This window comes from Lontra canadensis, unplaced genomic scaffold (genome assembly GCF_010015895.1).
Source record: "Lontra canadensis isolate GAN:19392208 unplaced genomic scaffold, GSC_riverotter_1.0 scaffold57, whole genome shotgun sequence".
NCBI classification, from domain to species: Eukaryota; Metazoa; Chordata; class Mammalia; order Carnivora; family Mustelidae; genus Lontra; species Lontra canadensis.
The window spans coordinates 11,357,723-11,385,270 of NW_022631051.1; the positions used below are offsets into that span (position 1 = coordinate 11,357,723).

At 53.8% G+C, this 27,548-nt stretch overlaps 1 protein-coding gene across 3 annotated transcripts in view; it reads right to left on the reverse strand.

The window, feature by feature from the left end:
• Positions 1-7,603: 7,603 nt before the first annotated feature.
• HIC2 (HIC ZBTB transcriptional repressor 2) overlaps positions 7,604-27,548 on the reverse strand; it is a 29,683-nt gene continuing 9,738 nt past the window's right edge. For 2 of the 3 annotated variants that reach the window (XM_032875969.1, XM_032875971.1), the window contains exons 2-3: positions 12,524-12,621; positions 7,604-10,765 (exon numbers count right to left, since the gene is read on the reverse strand). In XM_032875969.1, the coding sequence (XP_032731860.1) occupies positions 8,941-10,765; positions 12,524-12,549 (1,851 nt within the window). In that variant the 5' untranslated portion in view covers positions 12,550-12,621 and the 3' untranslated portion in view covers positions 7,604-8,940. Of the gene's footprint in view, positions 10,766-12,523; positions 12,622-20,916; positions 21,127-27,548 lie in introns of those variants that run through there. The other variant, XM_032875970.1, reaches the window with a different exon arrangement.

The window sequence follows — 27,548 nt, forward strand, 5'->3', positions numbered from 1 at the left end:
TGGCCACCTGCTCTCCCAGGGAGCCTGTGTGTGCTCTCTCCACTGGTCGCCCTCCTCTAGCCAGCTGTTAGAGGACTGCTCTCTTCAGGGACAGCCTTCCTCAGTGTGAGGTTCCTGCAGGTCTTAGGTTGAGGGGGCGCCCCACTGCCTCCCAGCAGCCTTCTTCCTCCTCAAGGCCCAGGGCAGTAGGAGGGCCAAGGCTGGCCTGTGCCGAGGGGTGGGCAGAGTGAACCGGGCAGCCAGGCCACTCAAGCATTGGTTTCACATGTGTTCTCACTCAGACTCTGGATGTGCACGTCCCCTACAGGTGGCTTACAGAAGCAGGGGTGGGACTTCAGAATTACCAACGGTTAACATTTTGTGGTGTACCTCAGACTTCAGTGACGTGCCCTGGCTCTTACCACGTTTGAGGAAGGAGCCATTGTGAAGTTTCCTCTCCATTTGGTATACAACTTGGCAAATGCCCTTGTAGAAGGTCTCATGGGAAACAGTTCTTAAAATATTTAGATACTTCCTCATGCAACAAAGTGGAAACAGCCTCTAGTTCCCTCACCCTGACCTTCTCCTTTTCCCCTCCCTCCTTGTTTGGACACACAAAGCTGACTATGACTCTCACTCACAATTTTGGGCCTAATGACAAAAGAGTTTTCTCCTACACTTCCCTGTTCCTTTTTTTGGCTCACTCTTGACTACACAGAATTCCTTTACTGCTGTCGACCTCAAGGGGCTTTGGAAAAGAGGCATGTTTTAAATTAAACACTTAATGGAAGGAAATGGCAGTGCCCACAACTCAAAATCTGTCTTTCATTTCTAACCATGTAACTCCTCCCTAATCTAGCCCTGATTTACAGTCAGCTGGGAATAAGGTTATTTCATCTCACCTTTCACCCTTCTCTAGAAGGCTCTTCAAGCTCCTGGTACTAAGGGGGCTTTTGCATAAGGCCCTCTCTGTCAGAAGCACCATAGCCAGCCCAGCACAGGCAAAAGCAGCGTCTCATCTCCTCCATCCCACACATTTTAGGTGACCACTGGATTGATTCCAAAGGCTTTTTAGGGTCTCATTCTTGAATATCAGAGCCTGCAAGGTCATCCCACATTCGAGGAAAGGCTTTAAAATTAATTTTTTAATGGATAAAAACTAACCTAATTGGGGATCTAAAAGGGAATTAGATACAAGGAACAGAAGAAAATGTCAAAAAATTAAACTTTCCTTAGAGATTAAGTCTATGAAAAGAGAACAAAATGCAATAATCAAAGAAGGGAAATTAAAAATAATGCTGACACATCTTAAGAACCAGTAAATTTACCGAAGGAACAGATCCCCTGAACTAAACCTATCCATCAGGTGCCCAGCCCCATGAATGGACAAACCACCTGAAATAGAGACAATTCTAAAAGCCTCCAGAGAAGGTTACAAAGGGAACTAGACTTCTCATCACATTGGAAGGTAGAGGCCAATGAAGCAACACTTTCCAAATTCAGGAGGAAAATGATACCCAATCTACAATTCTATACCCAGCCAAACTATCAATTCTGTGTAGTTCAAAAGCATTTTCAACGTTCAAAGTTACAAAAAAACCTACCTTCCATATGTCCTTTCTCAGGATGGTACCAGAGAAAACATACTTCCCTAACAAGCATGTAACCTAAGAAAACACACAGGATCCAGAAAGCTGAGCTTTCAAAGCAGGGCAAACAGGCAAGAAAACTTCCCACCCAATCTGTGCAGGAAAGCAGCAGTTTCCAGATGGATGTCCCTTGGGGGCAAAAATAACAGAACAGATAGCATCTGATTCTGTGGAAAACTATACTGGCAAGGATTTCACAGAGTTTAAGTGTGGAGGAAGACAGAGACACAAACCAGTCTGAGTAACTCAAAACATAATTGACCTCCACAAGAACAAGAAATGGTACAGAAAGATACACTACACCACTAGGTTCAGCAGTGAACAAAGACACATGGTCATCGTGGCAAGTACAGATCAGGAAATCAGGAAACGGTACACTTCATCAGTTCTCATAAATGAAGTTCAATGGAACATAGCCATGCCCACCTGCTTACATTGTCAGTGGGCACTTTTTTAAAGATTTTATTTATTTGACAGAGACAGAGAGAGATCACAAGTACACATAGAAGCAGGCAGAGAGAGGAGGGAGGAGGCTCCCCGCTGAGCAGGGAGCCCAGCATGGGGCTCGATCCCAGGACCCTGAGATCATGACCTGAAGGCAGAGGCTTAACCCACTGAGCCACCCAGGTACCCCGTTAGTGGGCACTTTTGCACTGGGACAACAGGGTTGAGAAGTCAGTGCAAAGACTCTATGACCCACAGAGCCTAGAACAGTTATTATCTGGCTACTTTATGGAAGTCTCCCAAGCTCTAAATTAGGGTTGACTGGAGGGGAGGAGGAGGGGTCTTGCTGAACTGCAGCTTCCCCGTGGCCATGGCTGTGTGGGGGGAGAGCAGCACCCAGGCTCCAATGGGGAATTTAAGGAAAGTGGAAGAGGGCATAAATGCACTAAAATCTTCATCTATAGGTCCAGATTCTTCAAAAGATGAATTAAGACAGTAGGGTACTACTATTTAGAAATGTGGAGATAACTACATAAGAAATGCTATAAATTAGAAGTGGGTACCTGTGTATGTTGTGATGGGGTTAAGAGAACAAAAAACTACTGTCTTATGACTTATTTTTTTGGTAATCGCCACACCCAACATGAAGCTTGAACTTAGGATGCCGAGATAACATGTCACATGGTCTTCCGACTGAGACAGGCCCTGTGTCCCTGTTTTAAGCCTTTTTTTTTTTTAAGATTTTATTTATTTATTTGACAGAGAGAGAGTATAAGCAGGCAGAGCAGCAGGCAGAGGGAGAAGCAGGCTCAGGGAGCCTGATGCGGGGCTCAACCCCAGGACCCTGGGATCATGACCTGAGCTGAAGGCAGACGCTTAACCCCCTGAGCCACCCAGGTGCCCCCGTTTTAAGCCTTTTAAATAAAGAAACTTGATTATTTAAGCTAGGGTCACTTATTGCTTTGATAAAACAAAAAAAGTGTTTTAAAAGAGTTGAACAGGGCGCCTGGGCAGCTCAGTTGGTTAAGTGACTGTCTTCAGCTCAGGTCATGCTCTGGGAGTCCCAGGATCAAGCTCTACACCAAGCTCCCTCCTCAGTGGGGAGTCTGCTTCTCCCTCTGACCCTCCCCCCTCTCATTCTCTCTCAAATAAAAAATAAAATCTTAAAAAAAACATAGAACAGGTGGTACCTGGCTGGCTCAGTAAGTAGAGAATGTGACTCGATCTCAGGGTTAAGTTCGAGCTCCCAGTGGGTGCAGAGATTACTTAAAACACACACACACGTTCAAAAACATAAAAATAACTGAATGAAACTTACCATGTATTAGAGCAGTGATGCTCTATCCTTCTGGGGTTCTGGGATCCTGGGCTCATCTGCTGCTGGCCTGGAGCCACTTGGACATCTGAAGCCCACAGTCAGAGGTCTAGGCTGGCTGACCACCCTCATGGCCCCATCCTTGCTCCTCCTCCTGTATCTTCACTCATCCTGGAATTCCCACTCCAGTGGGTGGGTGGGACAGTCCCAGAGGAAACTGGAACCACTGTCCCTGGAGACTAAGATTATCCTTTCCTTCCTCCCCTGCTTGACCTCAAGCAGAAAAGGAGCAGTGGGCAGGAGAGAGCCATTGCCCTACCCCAGCCTGACTCTGCTACTCCAACAGGTGGTCCTGAGCATGGGCCAGACCTCCCCTCATCCAGTCGACCAGGTCCCTGTCCCTGCGATATATCCACTGCTCCCTAAACCCTTAGCTAAACCAGGCCAGCATCACCCAAGAGGGTGGTAACTCCAGAATACTGGGTCCCTGGACCAGTGCCCAAGCCCCGGATGCACACATGTGGCCTAGCGTGGTCCCAGCCCCACCTGAAACCCACTCTTAGGATGGTAGTGATGCCCATCCCAGCTCCCCACCCTTCTAGGTCTTTGAAGTGCTGGACACAGGAAAGCAGTGTGTCATTTAGCGAGAACCACCAGAGAACACAGAAGCCCCACAGAAAGAAGTTTTCAATCAAGCTTTTAATGAAAAGATCATAAAATAACAGTTTCTCATCACTGTACATTAAGACTGCACGCTTCTGAATGGAGAGATCAGTCGTCGGTGAATTGCTTTTCTATGACACTTGAGGGCTGCATACCTGCAGCTCTGACCTGAATTTATCCAAACTCTCAAAGGAAGTGAGCTCGATATGATGACTGACAGCGGCGGTGGCCAGTACAGGAGTGCGATCACGGTGTCCCTCCCCCTTCTGGGAAGGGAAGAGAGTAGGTCGTGATCCCTCTTCCAGTTTTGATTAAACAAAACAGCTATAATCCCATCCCTCCCCCTCCCTCTCGAGGTATTTGCGAATGGGCAGGTGCCCAACCTGGGGTCCCCCCAAGGGGGAAGGGGGAAACAAGTGATGGGCGGGATACAGAGAGGTTCCCCTCAGCACCTGGCCCCACGGGGCCCCGCCAAGTGGAGGGGGGGAGCCCTGGGGATCCTCCCTGCCCCAAGTGAGGTCTGTTATGCAGCATTTTTGAGGTCAATAAATTACAGCAATAAATAGCAAGGTGAGGTAGGGGGATGGGTTCTCGGTAGAAAAATTAAAGTGGTGACTGAAGCTGGGGGGGGGTCCTAGGAAGGGGGTCCTGGGCAGCCTCAATTCCCACAGCGCACATCCACCCCCCGACTGGAATGTCACACTGAGGCTCCGGTTAGGTCCCTCTCCACCCCATCACTCCTGGCACTGGATTCACAGGTTCAGTAACATCTGCCCCAGTGTGACTCTGGGGAAGAGCAAGGGCCTTGGTCCCTTTGAGGGGCACAGCAGGGCTTAGATCCCTTGTCTGTTCTTTGGAGGCCTAGTGCCTCTGCTTCTGCCCCCCTTCCTAGGGGGCGGACGGATGCAGCCAACTTTTCCCTGAGCCCTGCCCTCCTGGCTGCCCAGGCCTCCCCCATTCAAGGACAGCTGTGGGGAGGGCAGTAGGGTCTGCCTGCCCAGCCAGCCCAGCCCAGATCGCACTCCTGCACGTGGGCCAGTCCAGTGAATACTGACAGGGTGGGGGTAGGGGTACAGCGGGACAGCCCAGCTCCCCCAAGTGGTGACGAACGTGAAATACACACATGGCTGCGTGAGGTTCCAAAGTCCGTCTGCATCCAGATTGTTCATTTCACAGGCTGAGGTGTATGGCTATGCTGCGAGTCTCTGAGATTCTTATTTGCTTAAAGGTTCGTCTTTTCTTTTTTACCTTTTTTGCAATCCTGGAGGAGCCCTTGCGGTGGCTCGGTCTGGCGGGAGCGAGCGGTGGCGGAGCCATCCGCTCACTCACCCCAAGTCTGAGAAATAAATACATTCATCACTGCACAAACATATTGATACAAAAACAACACTGTTCAGAGTGTTTGCACCGTCTGTGTTGGTAAGGACCAGCCCAGTAAGCCCGCCCCCGCCCCCACTGCTGGGTGGGGGTAGGGGTGTCCCCTGGGAGTGGGGACCCACTGGAGTCAACGGAGCTGTGCAAAGGTCCCGGGGCTTTTTGGCTTGATAGGGACCCTCACATCAACCCACCCCGGAGGGTCGCAGGCAGAGCGGGGGAGGTGGGGGGTGACCCTCCACCCAGGGCCCTAGCCCAGACTCAGGTCCTGAGGCCAGAGCCGACGGCCACCCCGTGCTATGCCAGCTGGCCAGGACCTCCACGGTCCGGCCAGGAGGCCTGGAGACCGGTCAGCACCGGCCCAAGCTCTTTGGTGCCAGCTGGGCTTTGAGAGGCCTGGGGCTGGGGAGGAGGGCTTAGGTAAATCCGGCAGGGGGCTCCATGCCGGCGCCAGCCCCACAGCAGCCCCTCTGCCCATGAGCCGACTCAGAAGGGCCTCCAGTGGAAGGTGGGGATTCACTGGGACTGGCCTTACAGCTGCTGAGGTCTGAAACTGTAAAAGTTTATGTAAACAATGAGATAAATATATTAGTATCTTTTTTTCTGAGCCCATTGAGGTTCCATACTCATTCAAAATGTGCTTTGGTTTAAAAAATAGGTTTTGTGAATTTGGGTATGAGCTTTTTTTTTTTTCTTTTTTTCTTTTTTTTTTTTTTTGTTTTGTTTATCCTCTTTCCTACATGACATCTGCTATTTTCTGTTTCCTGTTTCTCCGAAACATTCAGGAATTAAGTGACTAAAGCAGAGAACTGTAAGCCGCCCTTGGCCTCCAACGGCCTAATTTCCTTGTGAGGCTCTTAACACATGTCCACGCACACACTCCCAAGCACACACTCCACATGAAATCAAAGGAAAAAGAAAACAAAACCAAGTGTTGTGTTAATTAGTCCCACCCCTCCCCACAAACCCTTAAAATCTTAAATAGGAAACTAGTGTTTTGCTTTCTTGTTAAAATACAGAAAAAGCTCGATACAATACTCAGGTGGGTACAATACTATGTCACACGAACGTCGTTGAGTGAGGGGCCCTTGCGCCCAGTCCCTGAAGCTCTGCAAATCAATCACCTGCTCTCACGGGTCACCTCATGGATGCAGCCGCCCACGGCCCAAGAGGCCACACACAGGCATGCGTACAACTCCCGTGCTGTACAGACTTTGTGTCATGTGGCTTAAGTGCTGACGGAGTGGGGTGGGGTTGGGAGGGCAGAGACCTGGAAAGAACCCTGCCCACCCCCCCCACCTGACTTCTGGGAACACGAGACCCTGGGCCCAGTGCTCCCTTCCCACCCAGAGGGAGTAAGACCCAACTTGGGGCTTGGGGCACCTTGAGATGGGCTCAGCCAGGAGCCCTCACTTGCAAAACACACCCTGCACCATTTGGGTCCCTAAACTCAGGCTGTTTTCAGCTGGAGGGACTCTGGAGGAGTTGAGGGTAAAGGATGACTCTGGAAATTTTTTGGTCTGAACTTAAGAGTAGAAAGGGAAAAAAAAAAAAAAAGAAAGAAAGAAAAGCAAAGCATGAAGCAAAATGAAGATTCAGCTGCTGGCCCAGCCGTGTGGCTCCAGTCAGCCAAAGATAGTGGGGCCAACCACAGCGACCTTGGTCTGGCTTGTGAGCCTGACCCCTAGCCCACAGAAGGGTCCTGAGGCTGAGAGAGAAACCCCACGTTGAGGGGTGAGGGGTGGGGACTCCAGACAGGGCTTAGCCAACTAATGGCATCCAGCCTCTTGCCAGAGCAGCCAAGACTGCCCCAAGAAGATGCCAAAGCAGGGCAGGCCTCCTCCCTGTCCCCTGGGGTGGGGGTGGGGGTTTACATCACTTTGGTCAGTGTCCCTCCATGCCTCTGCACTGGCCTGCTGCTCTCCCAAGGGACAGGATGGGGGGGGCTCACTTCCACTTCATCCTGGCCCCGGCAAAGGAGCTCCAAGTAGCTGGCTCCAGCGGTGAGGCCCCACGGCCTGCTCTCCCACGCGGCTGGAGCACCACCCCCCCGCCCCCCAGGCCCAGATCAGGGGCACACACAGGCTCCCTGATGCACAGCAACACACTCAGAACACCCACAGGGTGGACATGGCAATTGGTATGCTCCAGGGAGCAGAGCCCTTCTCTGAGAGTGCTGGGGGTGGAAGTGGGGATGGGGGGGCGGTGCCCAGGAGGGTAAGCCCAGCTCACTCAAACGCACCTCTTCCTGTGCGCACTGACAGGAGGAAAACAAGTGTCATGGCCTCAGCTGCCAGCCACCAACATACTGTTCTTGTGGATTCAAGAGGTAGCAAAAGGTCAGAAGTCTCTCCACCTTTATCGGTAAGGAAGGAAGGAAAGCTCAATATCTGTCCACATGCGCCACACACACTACATACATACATACATACATACACACGTACACACACACACACACACACACAAAATGATAAAGAAGAGTACCGACGGCTCTGGCATCGAATCCAGCCTCCCCCCCTCCCCCCACAAATCCCAGACCTTCCAGTTCCAACATTCACATAAACGTTACACTGGTTTTTCTCTTAATAAAAAAGAAGTACCTCTAAACAAAGAATATTCCTCAGAAACTACAGGAAAATCACTCTCTCTCCTGAGGCAGCCGAGGCAGGGCTCGGGGCCCAGGGAAGCCTTTGGCCAAGAAGGGCTTCTGGGGCCTGGAGGGGTGGGCGCCCCTCAGCCCTCAGCCGGGCGGGGGCGGGAGGGGCAGCTGCCCCTGTACATTCAGTCTGCAGACCCAGGCTCAGCCCCGAGGGGCCGGGAGGAAAATAAACTCTTGTTGGTTTTGGTTTAAAAAACAAAATTCAAAAAGAAAAAAGGAACAGATCAGTAGGAATAACAGCAACATAGGCCCAGAGGGCTCTTTAGCTGTGGAGAGGTAGGCGGCGGGGGCCCCCTGACTGTCCCAGCGCCAGTGAGCAGTGACCCCTGGCTCAAGGAAGGAGGGCTCTGTCCTATTCCCTCCAGCACCACTCCCCGAAGAGCCAGGGTGGCCCGCACACAGACAAGCACTCGTGCACGCACACAGATAGCACCCCTGGCCACGGGACAGCCCTGCTCCTCCCCAGCGGAGGGAGGCCCCATGGCCCCCTGCTCGGACCCGGCCTGCGGGAAGGGGGCCAGGTCCCAGCGAGACCCCTGTGACCCACTCCCCCAGACTCTGCAGCGGCCCTCCCGGGGAGCCGGGGTGGAATCGGGAGGTAGACTGCACGCCAGCAATGCGCACTCGGAACTCGGGCCCATCAGCTTCCCTCCTCTCGCTGCCCTTGTACAGACTGTCCATTAAAGCTCTGGGTGTGGGGGGGGGCTGGCTGCAGGTGCCACCAGGAGCCATCCCCAGGGGACTTGGGGGTCCCAGCCCCTCCCGCCCGGCCTCCACGCGTCTTCCTTCCTTCGGTGGGCTCCCGAGGGCAGGTCTGCGGAGGGCAGCCTCAGGCCGGGGAGAAGGGTCTTTGGCTTCTAGGAGGGGGAGGTGTGCATGCGCAGATGGCTGATGAGGTTGCGCTGCTGGGTGAATTTGCCCCCGCAGAGCTGGCACTCGTAGGGCTTCTCACCCGAGTGCACACGCATGTGCTCGGTGAGGCGGTACTGGCGCGTGAAGCGCATGCCGCACTCATCACAGGCGAACGGCTTGAGGCCCAGGTGGCTGCGCATGTGGCGCGTCATGGTGCCGCGCTGCGTGAACATCTTGCCGCAGATGTTGCAGGGGAAGGGCCGCGTCAGCCAGTGCGTCTTCTCGTGCTGCCGCAGCGTGGCCGGGTCCTTGTAGGTCTTCTCACACACCGAGCACTTGAAGGGCCGGGGCTCAGCTGCATAGGCCGCGCTGGGTGCCGACAGGTCCTCGGCCTCCTCCTCGGCACCCCCGCTGCCCGTCTCGTAGGCACCCTCCTCCTTGATGAACAGCTCCTCCTCCGTGTGTGTCTCCACGTGGGCATTGAGCTGCTCGGAGCTGGGGAAGCCTTTGGCGCAGGGGATGCACACATACAGGTTGTCCCCATAGGACACGGTCTCATAGCCCTCCTGCCGGTACATGTAGTGCGTGCCAGCATGGCCACTGCCCCCCTCACTCCCGCTCTGCCCACTGTCCTCACTCCCGTCCTTGCCGTTCTCTTCCTCCTCCTTGCAGGGGTACGGGGGCTCCGTGTAGGGCCCACTGGGGCCGCCCCCTCCAACGCTGCTGGCCAGGATGCCATTGGGAACCCTGTCGCCTAGCCCCTCGCCCTCTTCCCCCGGGCAGGGGCCCTTGGGCCCCGCTTCCCTCCGCTCAAAGGGGGACCCCACCCTGGGCTCCTTCTTGCTCCACTCCTTCTTGCGGGCTGAGTGCCGTAGGCTCTTCCGGGGCTGCCCACCGGGCCCCTCCAGCAGGCTCAGGTGGTTGTCCTCGGCCCCCTCCAGATCCATGGGCTCATTAGGGGTGCCCCCCAGCTCAGCGTAAGAGGCACTGTTGGCAACAGGAGGGGCGGAGGCTGAGAGAGGCGAGCCGTGCTGACTGTCACTCAGCTGGGCCGGGTCGTCAGGGGTCAGGGGAGGACCAGGGGTGGCAGGGGGCAGGGGTGGGCTCTTCTTCGACAGGTCCAGGCCCAGCTCCTGCTCACAGCCCCCGCTACTCCCATTGGTGCTGCAGCTGCCTAAGCCGGCCTCCCCGCTGGCTGGACAGACGGCCCGACCCAGGCCATGGACACCTTCCTGGCTGGAGCCTCCGAGGAAGAGCTCATCATCAGAGCCTTTGGCCTGGGGGAGCTCCTGGGGGGCGTGGGCCCCCTTGCGTCCGTCCACAAGCGCTGGATACCGTGCCTGGATGACAGAGGCCGTGGAAAGCCGCTGGTTGCGGGGTGGCCTTCCCATGCCGGAGGCGCCCACCCGTCCAGAGCCAAAGGGCTTGCCGGCTCGCTTGAGTTTACGACGGCAGAGCGCTGCCAACTCGGGCAGCTGGAGGTAGCTGGCGGCAGTGAGGAGAGTGCTGAAGTTGGGCTCGGCTGGCTGGTCGCTGGGCAGCAGCTTGCCCGTGTAGATGAAGTCCAGAATCTGCTGGAACACCGTGGAGCTGACCATGTCTGTGTCCAGGTTGATGAGGTTGTCATGCAGGACCAGGGACTTGAAGTAGATGCTGCTGGCGGCCAGGACATTCTTGTGGGCGCGGAAGATGGAGTTCTCCACCATGATGATGACATCACACAGGAAGCCCTTCGTCCTCTGCTGGTTCAGCTGCAGCAGGAGCTGCTTGGAGTGGCTGGGCAGCTCCATGTCGGGCCCCATGTCCCCACGCCCCGCCCACGCGTACCACCTGCAAGCAAGAGTAGGTGCACGGGCATTAGCCACCCGGGAGCCCTAGGCAAGGGCTGACAGGGTGGGGCTGTGGTGGTGCTCGGTGCGGGGGCGGGGGGGGGGGTACTCACTGTGCATGGGACCCAGGGAGGGAACTCACACTACCACATGGGAACTCATGCTGCCCAAAGAGGTCATGGGCTCTGGTCCCATGTATACAGAAGCAGAGGACAATGGTCACGTGATGCTGAGCAGAGAAAATGGGATGTAACTTGGGCTCCATAGCCCAGGGCACCGTCTCCACGCTAAGGAAGTTGGCCGCGAGCCCACAGGGGACTCAAAAATGACAAGCAGTGGACCATGAGGTGCTGGGAAGCAGTAAAGGACTGAGGTGAGAAGTTCCCAGGTGGGCTCACTTCTCACATGGGTATAAACTTCCCAAAGTTTAGGACAAGCTAGAAACTGAGATTTTCAGGTTAATCCTCCCAATGCCAAATAAAGGTCCTTTTTCCTTAAATACCACTTGGGCCAAATCAAATAAGCAGCCTCCACCTGTGACCTCTACCCTGCCCTGGGTGCTTCTCAAACCCTAGTGGCTTCCCAAGCTTTCGGATTTGCCAACGTCACAGTCCTGCCTGCAGACACTGTGGTCTAGCCGCAGTCCCGTGCCAGTGCCTGCTTCCATCCCACAAGCGCCTCACCCCCCAGGAGGGACCTGAGCACCCCAGCCTGGGTCTCTAGATGCTGAGCAGAAAAGCGGGCCTGACCAAGCCCCTGGCACCACCGGGCCCCTGGGAAAGGCAGCCAGCTGGCCTTGCCAGACCAGCACAGACACTAACTGACGTCATTAATAAACAGAGAGAGGCCTCTGACCCCCACGGGAACCGTACAGGTGGGCTAACAGCATGCACGTGGGTCACTGAGAGTGGGGTGCTCTGACCAGGCACCCACCCAAATGAGCAGCGGGACCTGAGGCACAAAGGTGTGGCTCCCTACTCCCTCCAGCCCCTCAGGGGACATGCACCCTCCCAAGGGTGCTTTCAGGTCCTCTGGCTCAGGGCTCAATCTCTGAAAGTGACTGCTCAGAGCCTTGCCCCACTGGGACCCCCTCTGCCACTACCAGTGTACCCAGCCCAGTCCTGCCTCCCTTGGGGCAGTCTAGAGAGATCACACCCTCCCTGTCTTCCTGTAACACAAACACTTCCCACGCCCCGTTGCCTGCCCTTATTTGCAAAGACAGAGAAAAACCCTAATACCCACATACACCCCAAAGGCACCCTCGGAACTCACTGTGAACACACATGGGTAGACACAGCTGCAAGCTAGCACTCAGGGCCTGATGCTAGATAGCAGGCTCAGAGGCTAGATAGAGCCTGGGTCCTGAGGGAACCTACCCTCTCCTGCTCCCTGCCCCCTCAGCAAGCCAGGCAGGACAAAGAGTCCGATGCACAGTTTCCACACTGGATGGGACACCCAGCCTCAGGGAAATGGCAGTGTCAGCCCCACCAGCACTCAGGATACGTGGTACTCCCAGGCTGGCAAGAGGACAAGCCAAGGGCAGGAGGTCCCATTCTCCAAGAGCCTGTGAGCCAAAGCAGCCCCTCCTCTGCAGGCTGAGGGCCGTGGGCCGTGGGCCCCAGCCTCCCCTCCACACTACCGAACACTGTGCACACAAAGGACCAGGCTGAGAACTGCAGGGCTACGAGGGCGGTCCAGCTAGCCCTCCCCCAAGATCCCCCGCTCCCTCCATCCTGCCAGTACCCCCTACCCAGCCTACCGGAGTGCCAGGGGCCCAGAAACCATGTGAGCAGCAGCCAGCGGGGGTGGCCTCCTTGAGCGCGTGGCCTCCCTGGGGGTGCATCAATGCCTGGTCACCTGGGGAGGAGAAGATGGGACAGAGTCACCCAGACAGACAGACAAGGGAGGGTAGGAGGGACAGTGAAGGGAAGGCACCTGGTGGTCCTAGAGCCCTCCATCCCAGGAAGATCTGGGGTCTCTGTGGCTGAGACACCAGGGGCAGCCAGGCAGGGGACAGCAGCCACAGTGCCCAGCAACAGTCAGGCCCAGTGGCAGGGAAGGTCACAGGTCTGGAGAGCTCAGCAGGGCTGACACTGTCCTCCCACCCAGGAGACTTAGGGCACTCTAAGGGCTACCTAGGCCTGTAGGGGAGCTGGTGGCAGGCACATAATTCCTGGCAGGCAGGCAGGGTGGCAGGAGGCCTGGGCAAGGCCCTTCTCAGGCTGGCTACATTTACATAACAAAAGGTCAAAATTGGAGGCACTAGTGCAATAGGCTATTTATAAGAACCAGTCTCAACCGCTTCTGGCTCTCCTGCCTCCTTCCCTTCCTGATCCGCTCCCGCCACCCGCTCCCTGCCCAGAGGGCCCAGCCCCCTCCTGCCTGGCCCAGTCTGACCACATGGCCTCCCCTCACAGGAGTTTCTGCAGGCCAGGCCTTTCAATACCAGCCTGCCAAAGCTGCTGGCAGCTGCCGCCAGATGCGAAGGGTCTCCTTCTGCCCCCCACCCACCCCAGAGACACAGGTCCCAGAGAGGGTGATCCTGAGGTTCTGGCTTTTTGCACCCCAATGGGCTAGCCTGGGCTCCCTTGGAATGGAGCCAAGGGTGGGGGCGGAGGCCTGCAGCAGCCTGGAGCCCATCCCTGCCTGCCCTTCCCCCACCCCCAGGGCCAGGGAGGCTCAGCAGGTCCCTCAGGAATGTGACCAGACCCGGGGTGCGGGGTGGCTGGGAGGCCTCAGCTCCAGCCTGCCAGCTGTCTCTCTGGCCCCTAGCACAGCTCTCTTCTCCTGGGGCGGCCCGAGGGTATGGGGAAGTGGGGGGGGGTGAGTGGTTGGTCCAGGATCCCCCTCATGACCCAGATGGCAGCAGAACCAGCCCCAGTGGTCCAGAGGCCTGAGAGCATCTGCGTCTGCATTTAATGAAGGCCCAGATCCCTTGCCTACGTAGAGAGTTCGGGCTCTCCTGCCAGGTGACACCAGAGGTAGCGAGGTGGCCAGCAGGACAGAGTAGAACTCAGGCTAGGAAGGGGTGGGGGGCAGAGACCACCTTAGCATTGGTGAGAGCAACCCTGAAAAATGAACAGGGAGCCACAGCAATGCATTCGAGCCGACCAGATGCCCGCCACACGGCCCTGTGCCCCCTTGCCCACTCCCCACCAGATCTCAGGGCAACCCAATCCCTGCCGGGGCACAGGGTCCACACAGTGGCCCCTGGTTTAGCCCGTACCAGACCCCGCAGCTAGGGATTACCTGCCTTCGTCAGAGATCAGGCCCACAACCACCGAACACCATGCAAAGAGAGAGCAGAATAGGACTCCGGGGCTTCCACAGGTTCCCACTGCTTCAGCCTTGCCACCCACTTCACCAGCCACTGGAAGGCAGGGTGACTAACCAAGGTCTTTCAGGTTGGATCAGACAGCCTGGGGCCCAGTTTCCCCACAGGGACTCCACAGGACAGGGCAGAGGGGCCTTCCAGGTGCCCTCCACGGGTGGGGCCACAGCAGGGCTGCCTGCTGGGAGTTCACAGGCAGCAGGATGCCACCATACCTGCCTCCCACCCCAGGCCAGGCCACACGTGGGCCACCCCTGCCACATTCTATAAGTCACAAAATGTTAACCTCCCCACAGGGGAGGGGTCGCCCCACTGCTGCGAGGCCAGGACCCCTACAAAACATTGCTCTTTTCTTCCCAGAAGAGTAACAGCAGGGAATCCTCTGCCCTATAGCTCAACACCAGGTATAGGAGCAAGAGGAGCCAATGCCTGAGAAACCACAGACCCAGGGAGGGAGGCAGGGTGTCCGGTAACTAGAAATTGGACTGTGGGGGCTGGCCCCATAAACTGGCAGCGCAGTGCCCCACTGGGTACAGGGGCTTGGTGCCCAGCCCTGGCAGGAGCCCACGGGCTGGGATAAGGACACCGCCTGGCACCAGCTCCTGGCACCCAGCAGCCCCCTGGCAGCAGGCCCAGGCAGCGTGCCTATCAGCCACGAGGATCCACACCCAGCTCAGAACCGTTGCGCACTGGAGCGCTGGCTCCAAGGAGCCCAGGATCTAGGACAACGGGATCATCAGGTCCTCCTCTGAGGCAGAGACCTAGCCCATTGGGGGGGGGGGGCAGGGTAAGACCCTAGCTAGGCTGACCCCAGGGAAGGGCAGCAGGAACACAGTCCCTGGGGAAGGCCAGCTCCGGCTTCTTGTGAATACAGAAGCTAGGGAGAATGAACAGACAGACCTGGCTGTAACACCTGGATTCCCTTCCCAGGTCATTGTTTACAAAATGGACTACCTATCCAGCTGGGCTACTACACAGAGAACCACACAGGTCTCTGCTGAATTCTCGTGTCCTTCTCTCCCTCTCCAAGTCCCTGCCACAGAAAAGCCAGAGGTGCGTCCCCCCCAACACACACTCTGAGGGTGAGGGCAGGTCCAGGACCCAGACACCCCAGACTTTTAAAACACACACCCACCGAGCGAAGGCCAGGCCCACAGAGCTGAGCCGGGACGGCTGGCCGAGCTCCCTGCACCTGTCTACCTCCTCAACTATAGGCATGAAAGGCCCGACCAGGAAACGCCATCCTATGGAAAGAAAGATCTTGGCAGCACAAACGCCCAATCAATAAATGAGATTATCACTGAGAGTGTGGCGTAGAAGTACAGGAAAACTGTTAAGTTTCTGTAATATTCAGAATTAAAAATAATCTTGTATTACTTTTAAAATCCTGGGGGAAAAGAGTAGAACTGATGCACAAATATGGTTAAATCTCAAAATTGTGACATTAAGTGAAGAAAACCTTACACGCAACAGTACAGATGCACAATCCCATTTATTTGAAGCTCTAGAAAAGGCTGAACTAGTCCATGGAAGAACAAAATTAGGAGACCCTGTAGAGGGTGAGGTGAACACTGTTTGGGAAGGAGCATGAGGAACTTTCTGGGCTGCACATGGCTCTATTATCTTGGTAGGAGTTTGGGTTACGGCGGATGTCTCGCTGGTCAAAATTCAAGGGGTTACGTGCATCTGGGTATCAAACCAAGTTGCATATAAATTTTGCCTCATAGTGAAAAAAATTCCAACAAAGAGATAAAGAACAGTGGTTTCCACAAGACATGCCCTTCTCAGCAGCTCCCGACCAGCTAACACTCACGTAGCCTGGGCACACAGGAAGAAACTCTCAAGGGCAGAGTGGTCACAATAGGACCAAATCTGTGTGTCCCTCCTGGTTCCATGCTGGCCTGGCAGCCCTTGTGGGTCTTCAACAGGTAGTCAAAGCCCAAGGCCAAGGATACTCCTAAGAGGACTCCACCCTGTCCCCCCAAAACACCCCAGCCGAAAGGCCAATGAGGATGGCAGAGGCACAGACCCATGGCCTCCTGGAACAGTGCCCTATAAGGAGCCACACTTGCCCATGATCCCAGGCAGTCTACAAAGCTTCAAGGGCTCATGGGAAGGCTAGAATGGGGCCAACCTCCGGGCCTCTTTTCCTAGCATCGCACAAAAAGCAAAGCATGCTCTGGCCCAGCCTTTTAAATGCCATGAGAGGTGGTTTTAAAACCAAAGTGATCTTTGGGGCAGGTGGCTCAGTCAGTTGGGTATCTGACTCTTGACTTCCGCTCAGGTCATGATCTCAGGGGCGTAAGATCAAGCTAGTCAGGCTCCATGCCATGCTTGGCGTGAAGACTACTTGAGAGTCTTTCACTCTCCTCTCCCTCAGCCCGCTTGTGTTCCTCCCGCCACCAAAACAAATAAATAAAATCTTAAAAAAAAAAAAAAAAAAAAGAGTTACATAAAATTAAAGTGATCTTTGCTTAAGCAGAGAGCCCAGGAGAACAATTCCAACCACGTATCTGATGGGAACTGCCCCGACTTAGTGTGGACACCCACCGTATCCAGAGCCTGGGCTCCAGGAGGCCTGGGCATTCAAAACTGCTCTGTTCCAGGGCACCTGGCTGGCTCAGTGGGAAGAGCAGGGGACTACTGATCTCAGGGTCATGAGTTTAAGCCCCACGTTGGGTGTAGAGATTACTTAAAAATCAAGGGGAAATAAAAGGTAACTGTTCTGGTCATTCAACCTCCAGTGGTGCCCTCTGGTGACCAGACTGACAGCCTCACCTCTATGGGGCCTGCATCCCTCCTGGAAACAGAGTAGCGTGTTCCACCCCACCCCCCATCCCACCCCACACCTAGGAGCCAATCCCAAGGTCTGGTGGCATAGGGTGCGCTCCTGACTCTCCCGAGCAGTATGCTCCAGAAAAAATGCTGTCCTTTCTACCCCATGTCTAGCCTCCTACAAACAGGAACAAGCACCCCTCCCCACTCCAGAGGCAACTGTGGGCACCTTGACCCCAGTATCACAAAACTTCTCCACCTTCCTCCCAACCAGAAGGGTGGACCCTAGGAAGGTGAAGGACAGGGAAAGGGGGCCCACCTGCCTCCCCTCCCTGGGCCAGCTTCTTTACCCAGATCTCCTAGACACTTTCGCTATCCCACCTCCCTCTCTAGTGGCCCTCCCTATCTTGAGCAGGACTTCCCACAGGAGTCTTGGAGCTATGTGGGGGGCCCACTCCAAAGCACCCAACAGGACCTTATCTCCTTAAGGACCTCCTCCGAAGAAACGCCTGCCAGAAGTAATGGTGACACAGGAATCTTGGGCTACCCATCACCCAGCCAGAGCTCCACTGCCAGGTGGGAGACACAAAGCATGCCAAGCAGAGGGGCGGTGCTGGGCAAGGTACAGCCAACCATAAGACAGCTTCCACATCCACAGGGCAGCTCTTCTGTGTCAGAGAGGGTCCTAAACACGCTGGCTACTGTGCCCCCAAGCCTGAACCTGAGGTCAGCATGGCCCCTTAGTCACAGCTGACCTGAACGGTCACCTGGTACTCCAGGTATGGCCCTAACAAGTACCTCTCCCTTGAAGGCCTGGCCCCACCCAAGCTTCCAAAGAACAGCTTGAGGGCATGGCAGAGACAACCTGGAAGGTACAAGCAGGATCCAGAAGAACCTGAGGCCCAGAGCCCATGGTCCAGCCCCCAAGCCACCAACTAGCCCTGTGTGGCCAGAAGCCCAGGACTGCATTCTCCTGGCCCAATGGCCTGGAGTCCTATTGTACATCCCTCTTCTCTATTTTTTTTTTTTTTTTTTGAGAGAGAGAAAGTGGGGAGTGGGGGAGAGAGAGAATCTCAAGCACACTCCCTGCTGAGCATAGAGCCCGGGGTTGGGGCTCCATCTCACGACCCTAAGAGCATGACCTGAACTGAAGTCAAGAATCGGCTGCTCGGGACGCCTGGGTGGCTCAGTTGGTTGGACGACTGCCTTTGGCTCAGGTCGTGATCCTGGAGTCAGGGGATCGAGTCCCGCATCTGGCTCCCAGCTCCACGGGGAGTCTGCTTCTCTCTCTGACCTTCTCCTCGCTCATGCTCTCTCTCTCAAATAAATAAATAAAATCTTTAAAAAAAAAAAAAAAAAAAAGAATCGGCTGCTCAACCAACTGAGCCACCCAGGCGCTCCCTCTACATCTGTCTTCTCTGTATTCCTCCACCAAGTCTTTCCATCCCCTTCCCTGGGAGCCTCTCTCCCCTTTACCGACCCACCCAGGCAGCACCACACCCTGCCTCAGTCCACCCTCTGGGGAAGACTGAGGTGTTATCTCCACCTCCAGGGACAGATAAGCACTGGGGGTTAAGGAGCTTGCACAAGGTCACAAGAGCAAGCAGGCAGCAGAATGAGGACTCAAAGCCTGGTCCAAAGCTGATGTCAGACCCTCCCTACCCCACGGACCACACACCTCCCATTCCTTGGCAGGGACAGAGACGCCACTTAGAGAAGCACACCCCTCCATGCGTCAGAAAGAGGGTCTTGGTCTCCAGCTCCACCCTCATCTCCCCCTGCCCACCACCACCCACCTGCCCATCACAGCAGGGCCTCAGGTGGCTGCATTCTCCTTACCTCAGTGTATAAGGTCACCCCAGCTCCTTCATCGCCTGAGACTACTGAGAAGATTGGGGCTTCAAGTGACAAGGGGCCCCCCCCACCTCCAGCAAGCAGGCTACTCTGGGTGCCCAGGCTGTGCCTGCTGTTCTTCTGAGAACATCCCTGGCCTCCATGACCTCTCTGGCCTGTCCCTCCAGGCACTGGCTGATGGTGGGTGGGACTCAGTGCTCTGGGCAAGCCCAGCCGTGTAATCTAGCCCAGACCTGGATGCCAGCCAGCAGCTCCTGGCTCTTCTCCCAGACCATCCTCCTGGAAAGCAACAGGCTCTCCAAATGCCAGGAGCCCAGCCCTCCCTAAACGCAGCTTCTACGAAATAAACATTTGGGTTTCACTCAGTGCACTGGTGATATAATCATCAGGGACCCAGCGCTGGCATCCTTCTCTGCCCCTCAGGCCAGCCCTGCTGCCCACCCACCGGCTCACTCTGAACAGCAAGGGAAGGTGTATCCACCCCAGCCAGACTCTAAGTCTGTCCTGAAATTGCTTCATGCCCCACAGAAGACCCCATGCTGCCCGTTATGGGCCAGGGTTGACCACCTTCATCTTGTGCAACACCCACCTGAGGGGTGGGCCAGCTCCTGGGTAACCCAACACCATGAGAGAGGGCTGGTGTGAGGAGAACCCTGGCAGGAAGCCGAACACTGCACAGCCAGCAAACCTTGCTTCTCCAGGGCAGCCTTGGGTCTTCTCCCTCCCATCACTCCTGGCTTTGGAGCCAACCAGAAGCAAGGCCAAGATGGCCTTGGGGGCCTGCAACTGGACTGGGTTACCTGGCACCAGAAAAGGCACAGGGCAGGGTGCCACCAGAGGGCGAGGTCTTGCAAGTGTACCCAGCCAGGCCAAGCCATAAATGCCACTGGGGAGAGGCAGGTGAGCGCTACTCTAAAGAAGGGGAATAGCAGTTTAAGATTATGATTATTACAGGGGCACCTGCATGGCTCAGTGGTTAAGTGTCTGCCTTCAGCTCAGGTCATGATCCCAGGGTTCTGGGATCGAATCCCACGTCGGGGTCCCTGCTCAGGGGGAGGCCTGCTTCTCCCTCTCCCATTCCCCCTGCTTGTGTTCCTCTCTCACTCTCTCTCTGTCAAATAAATAAATAAAATCTTAAAAAAAAATTATGATTATTACTACAAAATCTATGCTCACTTCCAGACTCTCCCCCACACTGCCCTCTCCTTGGGAAGGGCCTGAGCTACTGGTGAGAGGCTATCTGGCAACAACAGGGCAGGAGCCTGGAGGCAATGAAGCACCCACGGGGAGGGTCGGCCAACAGGAGAGCAGAGCAGGGGATATCTGCCACTCCCATCAGGCAAGGAACCAGGGAAAACCCAGAAGCTACTTCAGTCAGAAGGCAGAGAGGCCCCAGCCCTGAGCCCTAGCTCCCCGAGGTCTGGCTCATCACAGGGCACAGCACAGGGACAGCTACAGCAACCCCACCCTGGCTCTCGCAGGAAGCACAGCTGCCCAGGCCTCACTCCAGACCTCAAACCAGAACTGGCATCCTAACCTCACAGGACTCGCACGCACATTCAGGTCTGGGAAGCGCTAAGGTGGGTTCTAAGCTCTCTACTGCCCCAAGAGCCCAATGCTCTCCAAGCAGTAAATGCTCAGCCGCTAGGTGTTTAGAGGTAGATAGAGCCCAAAGGGAAGAAATCGTTTCCCAGATAAACGAGCCCAGAGTGATTAATAAAAATGATGGAACTCGGGAGCACCTGGATGGCTTAGTCAGTTGAGCACTCAACTTCAGCTCATGTCACAATCTCAGGATCCTGGGACTGAGCCCCATCTAGGGCTCCCCATTCAGTCGGGTGTCTGCTTCTCCCTCTGCCCCTCTCCCCACTTGTGATGCGTGCACACTCTTTCTCTCAAATAAATAAAACCTTTTAAACTAAACAACAAAATAAATAAATAAAATAAAAACAAACAGCAACGGTGGACCTGGAATGTGAGACAGAGGTGGAGCCTGGTTACCAGGCATCTGCAGAGACAGGATGTGGCCAAAGGCAGGGGGCGCTGGGTTTGGGAGGCAGGCAGAGCCCTCAAGGGAGGAGACCAGCAGCACGGCACAGCGGTAAAGAGGTGGAAATTCCACCTGCAAGGAGCTAAAAGGGCACCTGGAAAGCCTGGGTAGCTCGCTGCAGGAGACTATCATAGTATCTCACCTGCCCCGGGGGACACCCTTCAGATGAGATAACGAAGTCCCAGAGGCAGAGAGCGGAGTCACCGCTGAGTCACAGTGCTACAACTGCCCTCCCAGGGCTCCTGTAAAGAAACTCCAACTCCACAATTTCAAAATCAATCCTAGCAATTAACAATTTCTTATGCCAACTAAGGACTCTTAAAACAATTAAAGCAAAACAAAACTAACCCAAACTCCTACCATCTTCTATCACTGTGATGTCATACAAAAAAATATTAAAATATTTCATGACCAAAAACCAGGAAGAGGGGCACCAGGATGGCGCAATCAGTTAAACGTCTGACTCCTGATTTTGGCTCAGGTTGTGATCTCACGGTCATTGAGGCTCCCATTTCCGGCTCCAGACTGAGCACAGAGTCTGCTTAAGATTCTCTCCCTCCCCCTCTGCTCCTCCCTGCCTCGTGCTGGTGGGCGCGTGCTCTCTCTCTCTCTCTCTCTCAAACATAAACAAATAAATCTTAAGGGGTTTTGTTTTGTTTTTACTTATTTGAGAGAGAGAGAGAGAGAGAGAGAGGCAGAGGGAGAAGCAGACTCCCTGGTGAGCAGGGAGCTCCACATGCGCCCCAATCCCAGGACACTGGGATCATAACCTGAGCTGAAGGCAGAAGCTTAAGTGACTGAGCCACCCAGTCGTCCCCAAATAAATACTTTAAGAAAGCAGGGGGCAGGAAGAAACACCTCCCAATGTAGGGCAGTCCTTCCCAAGAAAGGGCAGCTGACAACCCTTCACCCACATGGCTGCTGCAGGCCAGTCAGAATTCTCAAGGCAAGCCGGCAAGAAACACTGCCCTGCCCCATGACACAACATGACCCTCCTGGCCAGGGTAACAGCGACAGCACCCAAAAGGGGAATTAGAGAAAAACAAAACCTGATGCCAGACAGTAAAGATGAAGCTTCAATTAGCTGGCTGAAAACTAAAAGAATTATTTCCCAAGGAGGAAAGAGAAAGGTAATATTTTAGAATGAAAACATGCAAACCTTGTGGTCCAGAAAATGCATTCCAAGGTATACACCAAAACCCAGGCAAGCATGTACACAGCAGCCCTGCTCACAGGAGCCCAACACCTACCAGACAGGGGAGAGCTGAAGGTACTGAGGCTGTTAGCCAGCCATGAGCACAACTGACCATATGCACAGGACCATACAAATGTGCCTTTTATAGGTTAAAAATAGCTAATTTTGTTGGCGAGGTCACATAGTTCGATTTACACGCACGTAGACAAGTCTCTTGAGCATACTGCTGACCAAAGAAGCCAGGCCCAAAAGAGACTATGTGATGTGATTCCATTCATGTAAATTGGAAAGCAGGCAGCACAAATCCAAGGGCGAGGAGCGGGGGAAGACAGGTGACTCAACGAACTCACAAGGGGGGCCTGGGGTTGTATTTCTCATTCTGGACACTGGTTACACAAGTATGTCATCTGTAAAGAACCCACAACTGCACGAGTTGCCTCTATACGATGTACCTGAATATGATACAGGGCACAGAAACATTCAGGATGGGGAGCAGGGCCCAGTCTTGGTCCTCATTAGCAAGTAGACCCAGGTCAGGAAATAATCTCCCTGAACCACCAACTAATAATAATAATCACATGACAAGAAGCAGAGCACTGGGGCACCTGAGTGGCTCCGTGGGTTAAGCCTCTGCCTTCAGCTCAGGTCATGATCCCAGAGTCCTAGGATCGAGTCCCTCATCAGGCTCTCTGCTCAGGAGGGGGCCTGCTTCTCCCCCCTCTCCCTCTGCCTGCCTCTCTGCCTACTTGTGCTCTCTGTCAAATAAATAAATAAACTCTTTAAAAAAAAAAAAAAAAAAGCAGCAGCAGCAGCAGCAGAGCACTGACAGGACAAAATGGCCACACTCAGAATGGAATGTCCATCTTGGAACAGAGAACTCCGCAGACCAGCCAGGAACCTACAGAAAACCTAGAAACCCCATAAAAATCAGTGTCTCAGGGAGCCTGGGCGGCTTAGTCGGTTGAGCATCTGCCTTCGGTTCCAGTCATGATCTCGGGGTCCTGAGATTGAGCCCTGCAGGGAGCCTGTTTCTCCCTCTGCTGCTCCCCCTACTTGTTCTGTGTGTCAGATAAATAAATAAATAATCTTAAAAAAAAAAAAAAAAATCAGTGTCTGGCACCCAAAATAACAACAACCTGCTAGCTGGTACTTCTACAGAGAGAAGTTCCAATATCAAGCAAGCCCAGAAGAGAAGAGAAAATTCAGAGTGGCAAGTGAGGTACAAACAGGATACATTTCCACCAACGCCTGAGCGGGTCCCAGAGCAGCCAGCTGGGCACGTCAAAGGAAGGAAGCCAAGGAGAAACCAGACGAGGCCATCCGGAATAGGGGGTCTAAGGGGGCTGCTGCACCGAGGGACAAGCCCCCTTGGCTCCAGTGATAGCAAACCCCCCAACTCTCAAACAAATGGCTCAAGGAACTACAGCCAAAGATCAAAGATGAAAAAAGCAAAAAAAAAAAAAAAAAAAAAAAATGTTGAGTAGAAACATCATAGGCACCCAGTTGTTTTTAAGAAGCCATTTTTAAGGATAAAATTAGGGAACTTCCATAGAAAACCTCACCCTCTATGTCCCTGTGTCTGAAAAGCCTCCAGGTGTGGCATCTCACAGAAGAGGTCTCACATGCCCAGCGGGTATCTTGAAGGGTCTAACAGAGGAGAGGCCAACAGCTCAGAAAGGGAACCGGACAGAGATCCACCCGGACTTGAGGAAAACACTCCTAGTGTCCCTCTACTTTTCAAATGGAGTCTCGGTGGTACTGGGAGGACTGTGTAGCATTACGAAACCAGCTTCAGAAACAGAAAACAAACTGAACAGGCATGTATCTGGCTGGAGAAGTGGAGCCAGCCGTGTGGTGAAAATAGGGCTCCTCAGAAGCCAACAAAGACCCTCCCCTGAAAACTCCAGAACCCCCCGCTAGCAGGCTGGACGATGAAATGGAGGACAGCACCACCTTGGACCACTCCAAGAGGGGACAGGATGGCAGAAACCACGGCTATCCCCAGCACTTCAATGAATCTCAAAATAGAGATTAGTGGCTGATTCTGAGAGCACAAAGGGCAGACTTGGCCAAACCTGGCCAAACCAGACCAAACCCAGCCACCCGCTGTTCAAGGATCCCGACAAGCCCAGGGAGGCGACAAAGAAAAGCTAGGGAATGGTTAACCCTCAATTCAGAAGAGTAGTGATTCCTGGAGGGAGGCAGGGAACTAGGGAGCAGCACAGGTGGGTGTCCAGGGGCCACTTTTTTTTTTTTTTTTTTTTAAGATTTTACTTACTTATTTGACAGAGAGAGAGAGATCACAAGTAGGCAGAGAGGCAGGCAGAGAGAACAGGAGAAGCAGGCTCCCCGCTGAGCAGAGAGCCTGATGTGGGGCTCAATCCCAGGACCCTGAAATCATGACCCGAGCGGAAGGCAGAGGCCCAACCCACTGAGCTACCCAGGCGCCCCCAGGGGCCACTTCTTACATGGGTGGGGGAAGCCGGGGCGCATGTTGCCCACTGCACCTGCATGTGTGCACAGGTAATTTATACTCTCGTTAACCATGTTTGTAAATAACCCGGAGCACAATTTTCAAGTCAACCGAGGAAGCTGGCATGCTTTGTGCAGGAGCCCCCAGAAAACAGGGAGCGGTGCCAGAGACTAAAGCTGTGTGACACTCACTTGAACATCCCTCACATCCCTTGACCCAGAGACACGCCCCCCGCCCCCAACCACTGCAGGGCCGGCCACACAGCTAGGCAAACATCGCAACAAGATGCCAAGAAAGGCTTCAGAGGGTTCAGTCCCATGGGAGAAGCCCAGAAACTATCACTCTGTCCCAGTAAGTAGAAAGCAACAGAAGCAAGGGCCTCCACACCTGGGAGGACAGGCATGCCTCACCCAACAGGAGGGAAATCCCAGGAACCCTCCAAAGGACTAGAGGGGAGGAAGGGCAGTCATCACCACTCTAAGGGAAAATACGGAAGTCTAGCACACATCTCCCCTCTGCAGCCTCTACTCCAATTCAGAGTCCAATCAACCCTGAGTTATCTTTCTCAAACACTGGTCTCATCCAGTCACTCCCCTGCTTAAAGCTTTCAATGCATTCCCGATGCCTGGATAAAGTCCACACTCCAGCCGGGCCTGCACGGTGCTTCTACAGAAAATCTGGTCCACCGTCATGGCCGAGTGCCCCTCCCCTGCGAAGCCAGCCCTGCATTTCTCCCAGGACCCCATGTCAGCACCAGCTGCCCAGCTGCTTCCCTCTGTGTACTTCCCCTCTGCCTCAGCCCACAACGAGGCCCAACCAGGCTCCCAAGGTGAGGGACCCTGTGTCCCACCAGCCCACAGCCACAGTGGCACTGGGCATGGAACAGGCCCTGTACATGGTCTATTAAGGTGAGCAAATGCCAGCCAGGCAGGAGCAGTGCAAAGAGAGCGGATAATATGTGAGAGGAGAAGCAGGCAGTGAAGACGGGGTCATGAGAAAGGAAGAAGGCTGCCCAGCACTCTCCCCTCAAGCACTTTGAAACTGTTGATCACTTTCCTCAAACTTAGGATGTCCAACAAACTTTCATGCAGTTTATATAGCCCATGTTACTGCTCTATTTAGCACATCAGACAACCTGGTAATTAAAACAGTAACTTGACTTAAAACAGCAGTAAGAAACCCATGTTGGTGGTGCCTGACTGGCTCAGACAGTAGAGCATGTGACTCCTGATCTCAGGGTTGTGAGTTAGAACCTCAAGCTGGGTGCAGAGATCACTTAAAAATTAAAAACAGGGCGCCTGGGTGGCTCAGTCAGTTAAGCGTCCAACTTTAGCTCAGGTCATGATCTCAGAATCCCACATCTGCTCTCTGCTCAGCAGAAGTCTACTTCTCTCTCTCCCTCCCCAGCTCCCCTCTCACCCTCACTCTTTAAGATTTTATTTATTTATTTGACAGACAGAGACAGAGCGAGAGAGGGAACACAAGCAGGGGTAGTGGGAGAGGAAGAAGCAGGCTTCCTGTTGAGCAGGGAGCCCAATTCTGGGCTCAATACCAGGACCCTGGAATCATGACTGAAGGCAAAAGCAGATGCTTAACAACTAAGCCACCCAAGCACCCCAAATAAATGAATTCTTAAAAAAAAAAAATTAAATTAGAGGGGCGCCTGGGTGGCTCAGTAGGTTAAGCCTCTGCCTTCAGCTCAGGTCGTGATCTCATGGTCCTGGGACTGAGCCCCGCATTCGGCACTCTGCTTGGCAGGGAGCCTGCTTCCCCCTCTCTCTCTGCCTGCTTGTGAGCTCTGTCAAATAAATAAATAAAATCTTTAAAAAAAAAAAATTAGAAACAAAACAACAACAAAAAACCATTAACATAAATACCATTTTTTATGGGGGGGAAATCCCAAAATTAAAAAAAAATTGAGAAGAGTTTTACATTTTTGCATTTATCTTTTTTTTTTAAGATTTCATTTATTTAATTGACAGAGAGACAGCTAGAGAGGGGAATACAAGCAGGGGGAGTGGGAGAGGAAGAAGCAGGCCCCCCAAGGAGCAGGGAGCCTAATGTGGGGCTTGATCCCAGGACTCTGGGATGGTGACCAGAGTTGAAGGCAGATGGTTAACGACTGAGCCACCCAGGCGCCCATTTTACATTTTAAATCTCTTTAACATCTGGCTTAATAGAAGTGGCTACATTCTCTCAGTTGCTTTTTAAAATTTTTTTGTTTTTAAAGAGTTATCTATCAAAGTGAGAAAGCATGCACAAGCAGGGGGACAGGAGGCAGAGAGAAAAGCAGGCTCCTCGCCAACCAGAGAGCCCAATGCAGAACTCAATCCCAGGACTCTGGGACCATAACTCGAACTGAAAGCAGACTTAACCGACTGAGCCACCCAGGCGTCCCAGAAGCGGCTAGATTCTCGTAACTGTTTCTATACTTCGTCTATTAGGATATGTGGTTTTGATTCAAGTCTGAAAAAGTGTCTCTTTACACAGATAGAAGAGAGGAGTATTTTTTTTTAAGATTTTGTTTATTTATTAGACAGACAGAGATCACAAGTAGGCAGAGAGTCAGGCAGAGAGAGAGAGGAAGGGAAGCTGGCTCCCCGCGGAGCAGAGAGCCCGATGCGGGGCTTGATCCCAGGAGGCTGGGATCACGACCTGAGCTGAAGGCAGAGGCCTTAAACCACTGAGCCACCCAGGCGCCCCAGAAGAGAGGAGTATTTTAATAATCCTTTCAGCTAAGTGTGGCCCTTCTTCATTGACATTACACTGAAATTTAACAAGTGGTGGTCTTTCAAAAGTTACAACGGAGGGACGCCTGGTTAGCTCCATCAGTTAAATGTCGCCTTCAGCTTAGGTCATGATCTCAGGGTCCTGGGATCCAGCTCCCATCAGATCCCACGCTAAACAGGGAGTCTGCTTCTCTCTCCCCTTCTGCATCCCGCCCCCGCCCCCATCCCCACCACTCATGCTTGGCCTCTCAAACAGATTTTTCAAATCTAAAAATAAATAAATAAATAAATAAATAATTTGCCATCGAGATTCTGAAATCGTATCCATGACTATCTTACATTAAGTTATGCAAAAATCCACTGGTCTAGGCTGCACT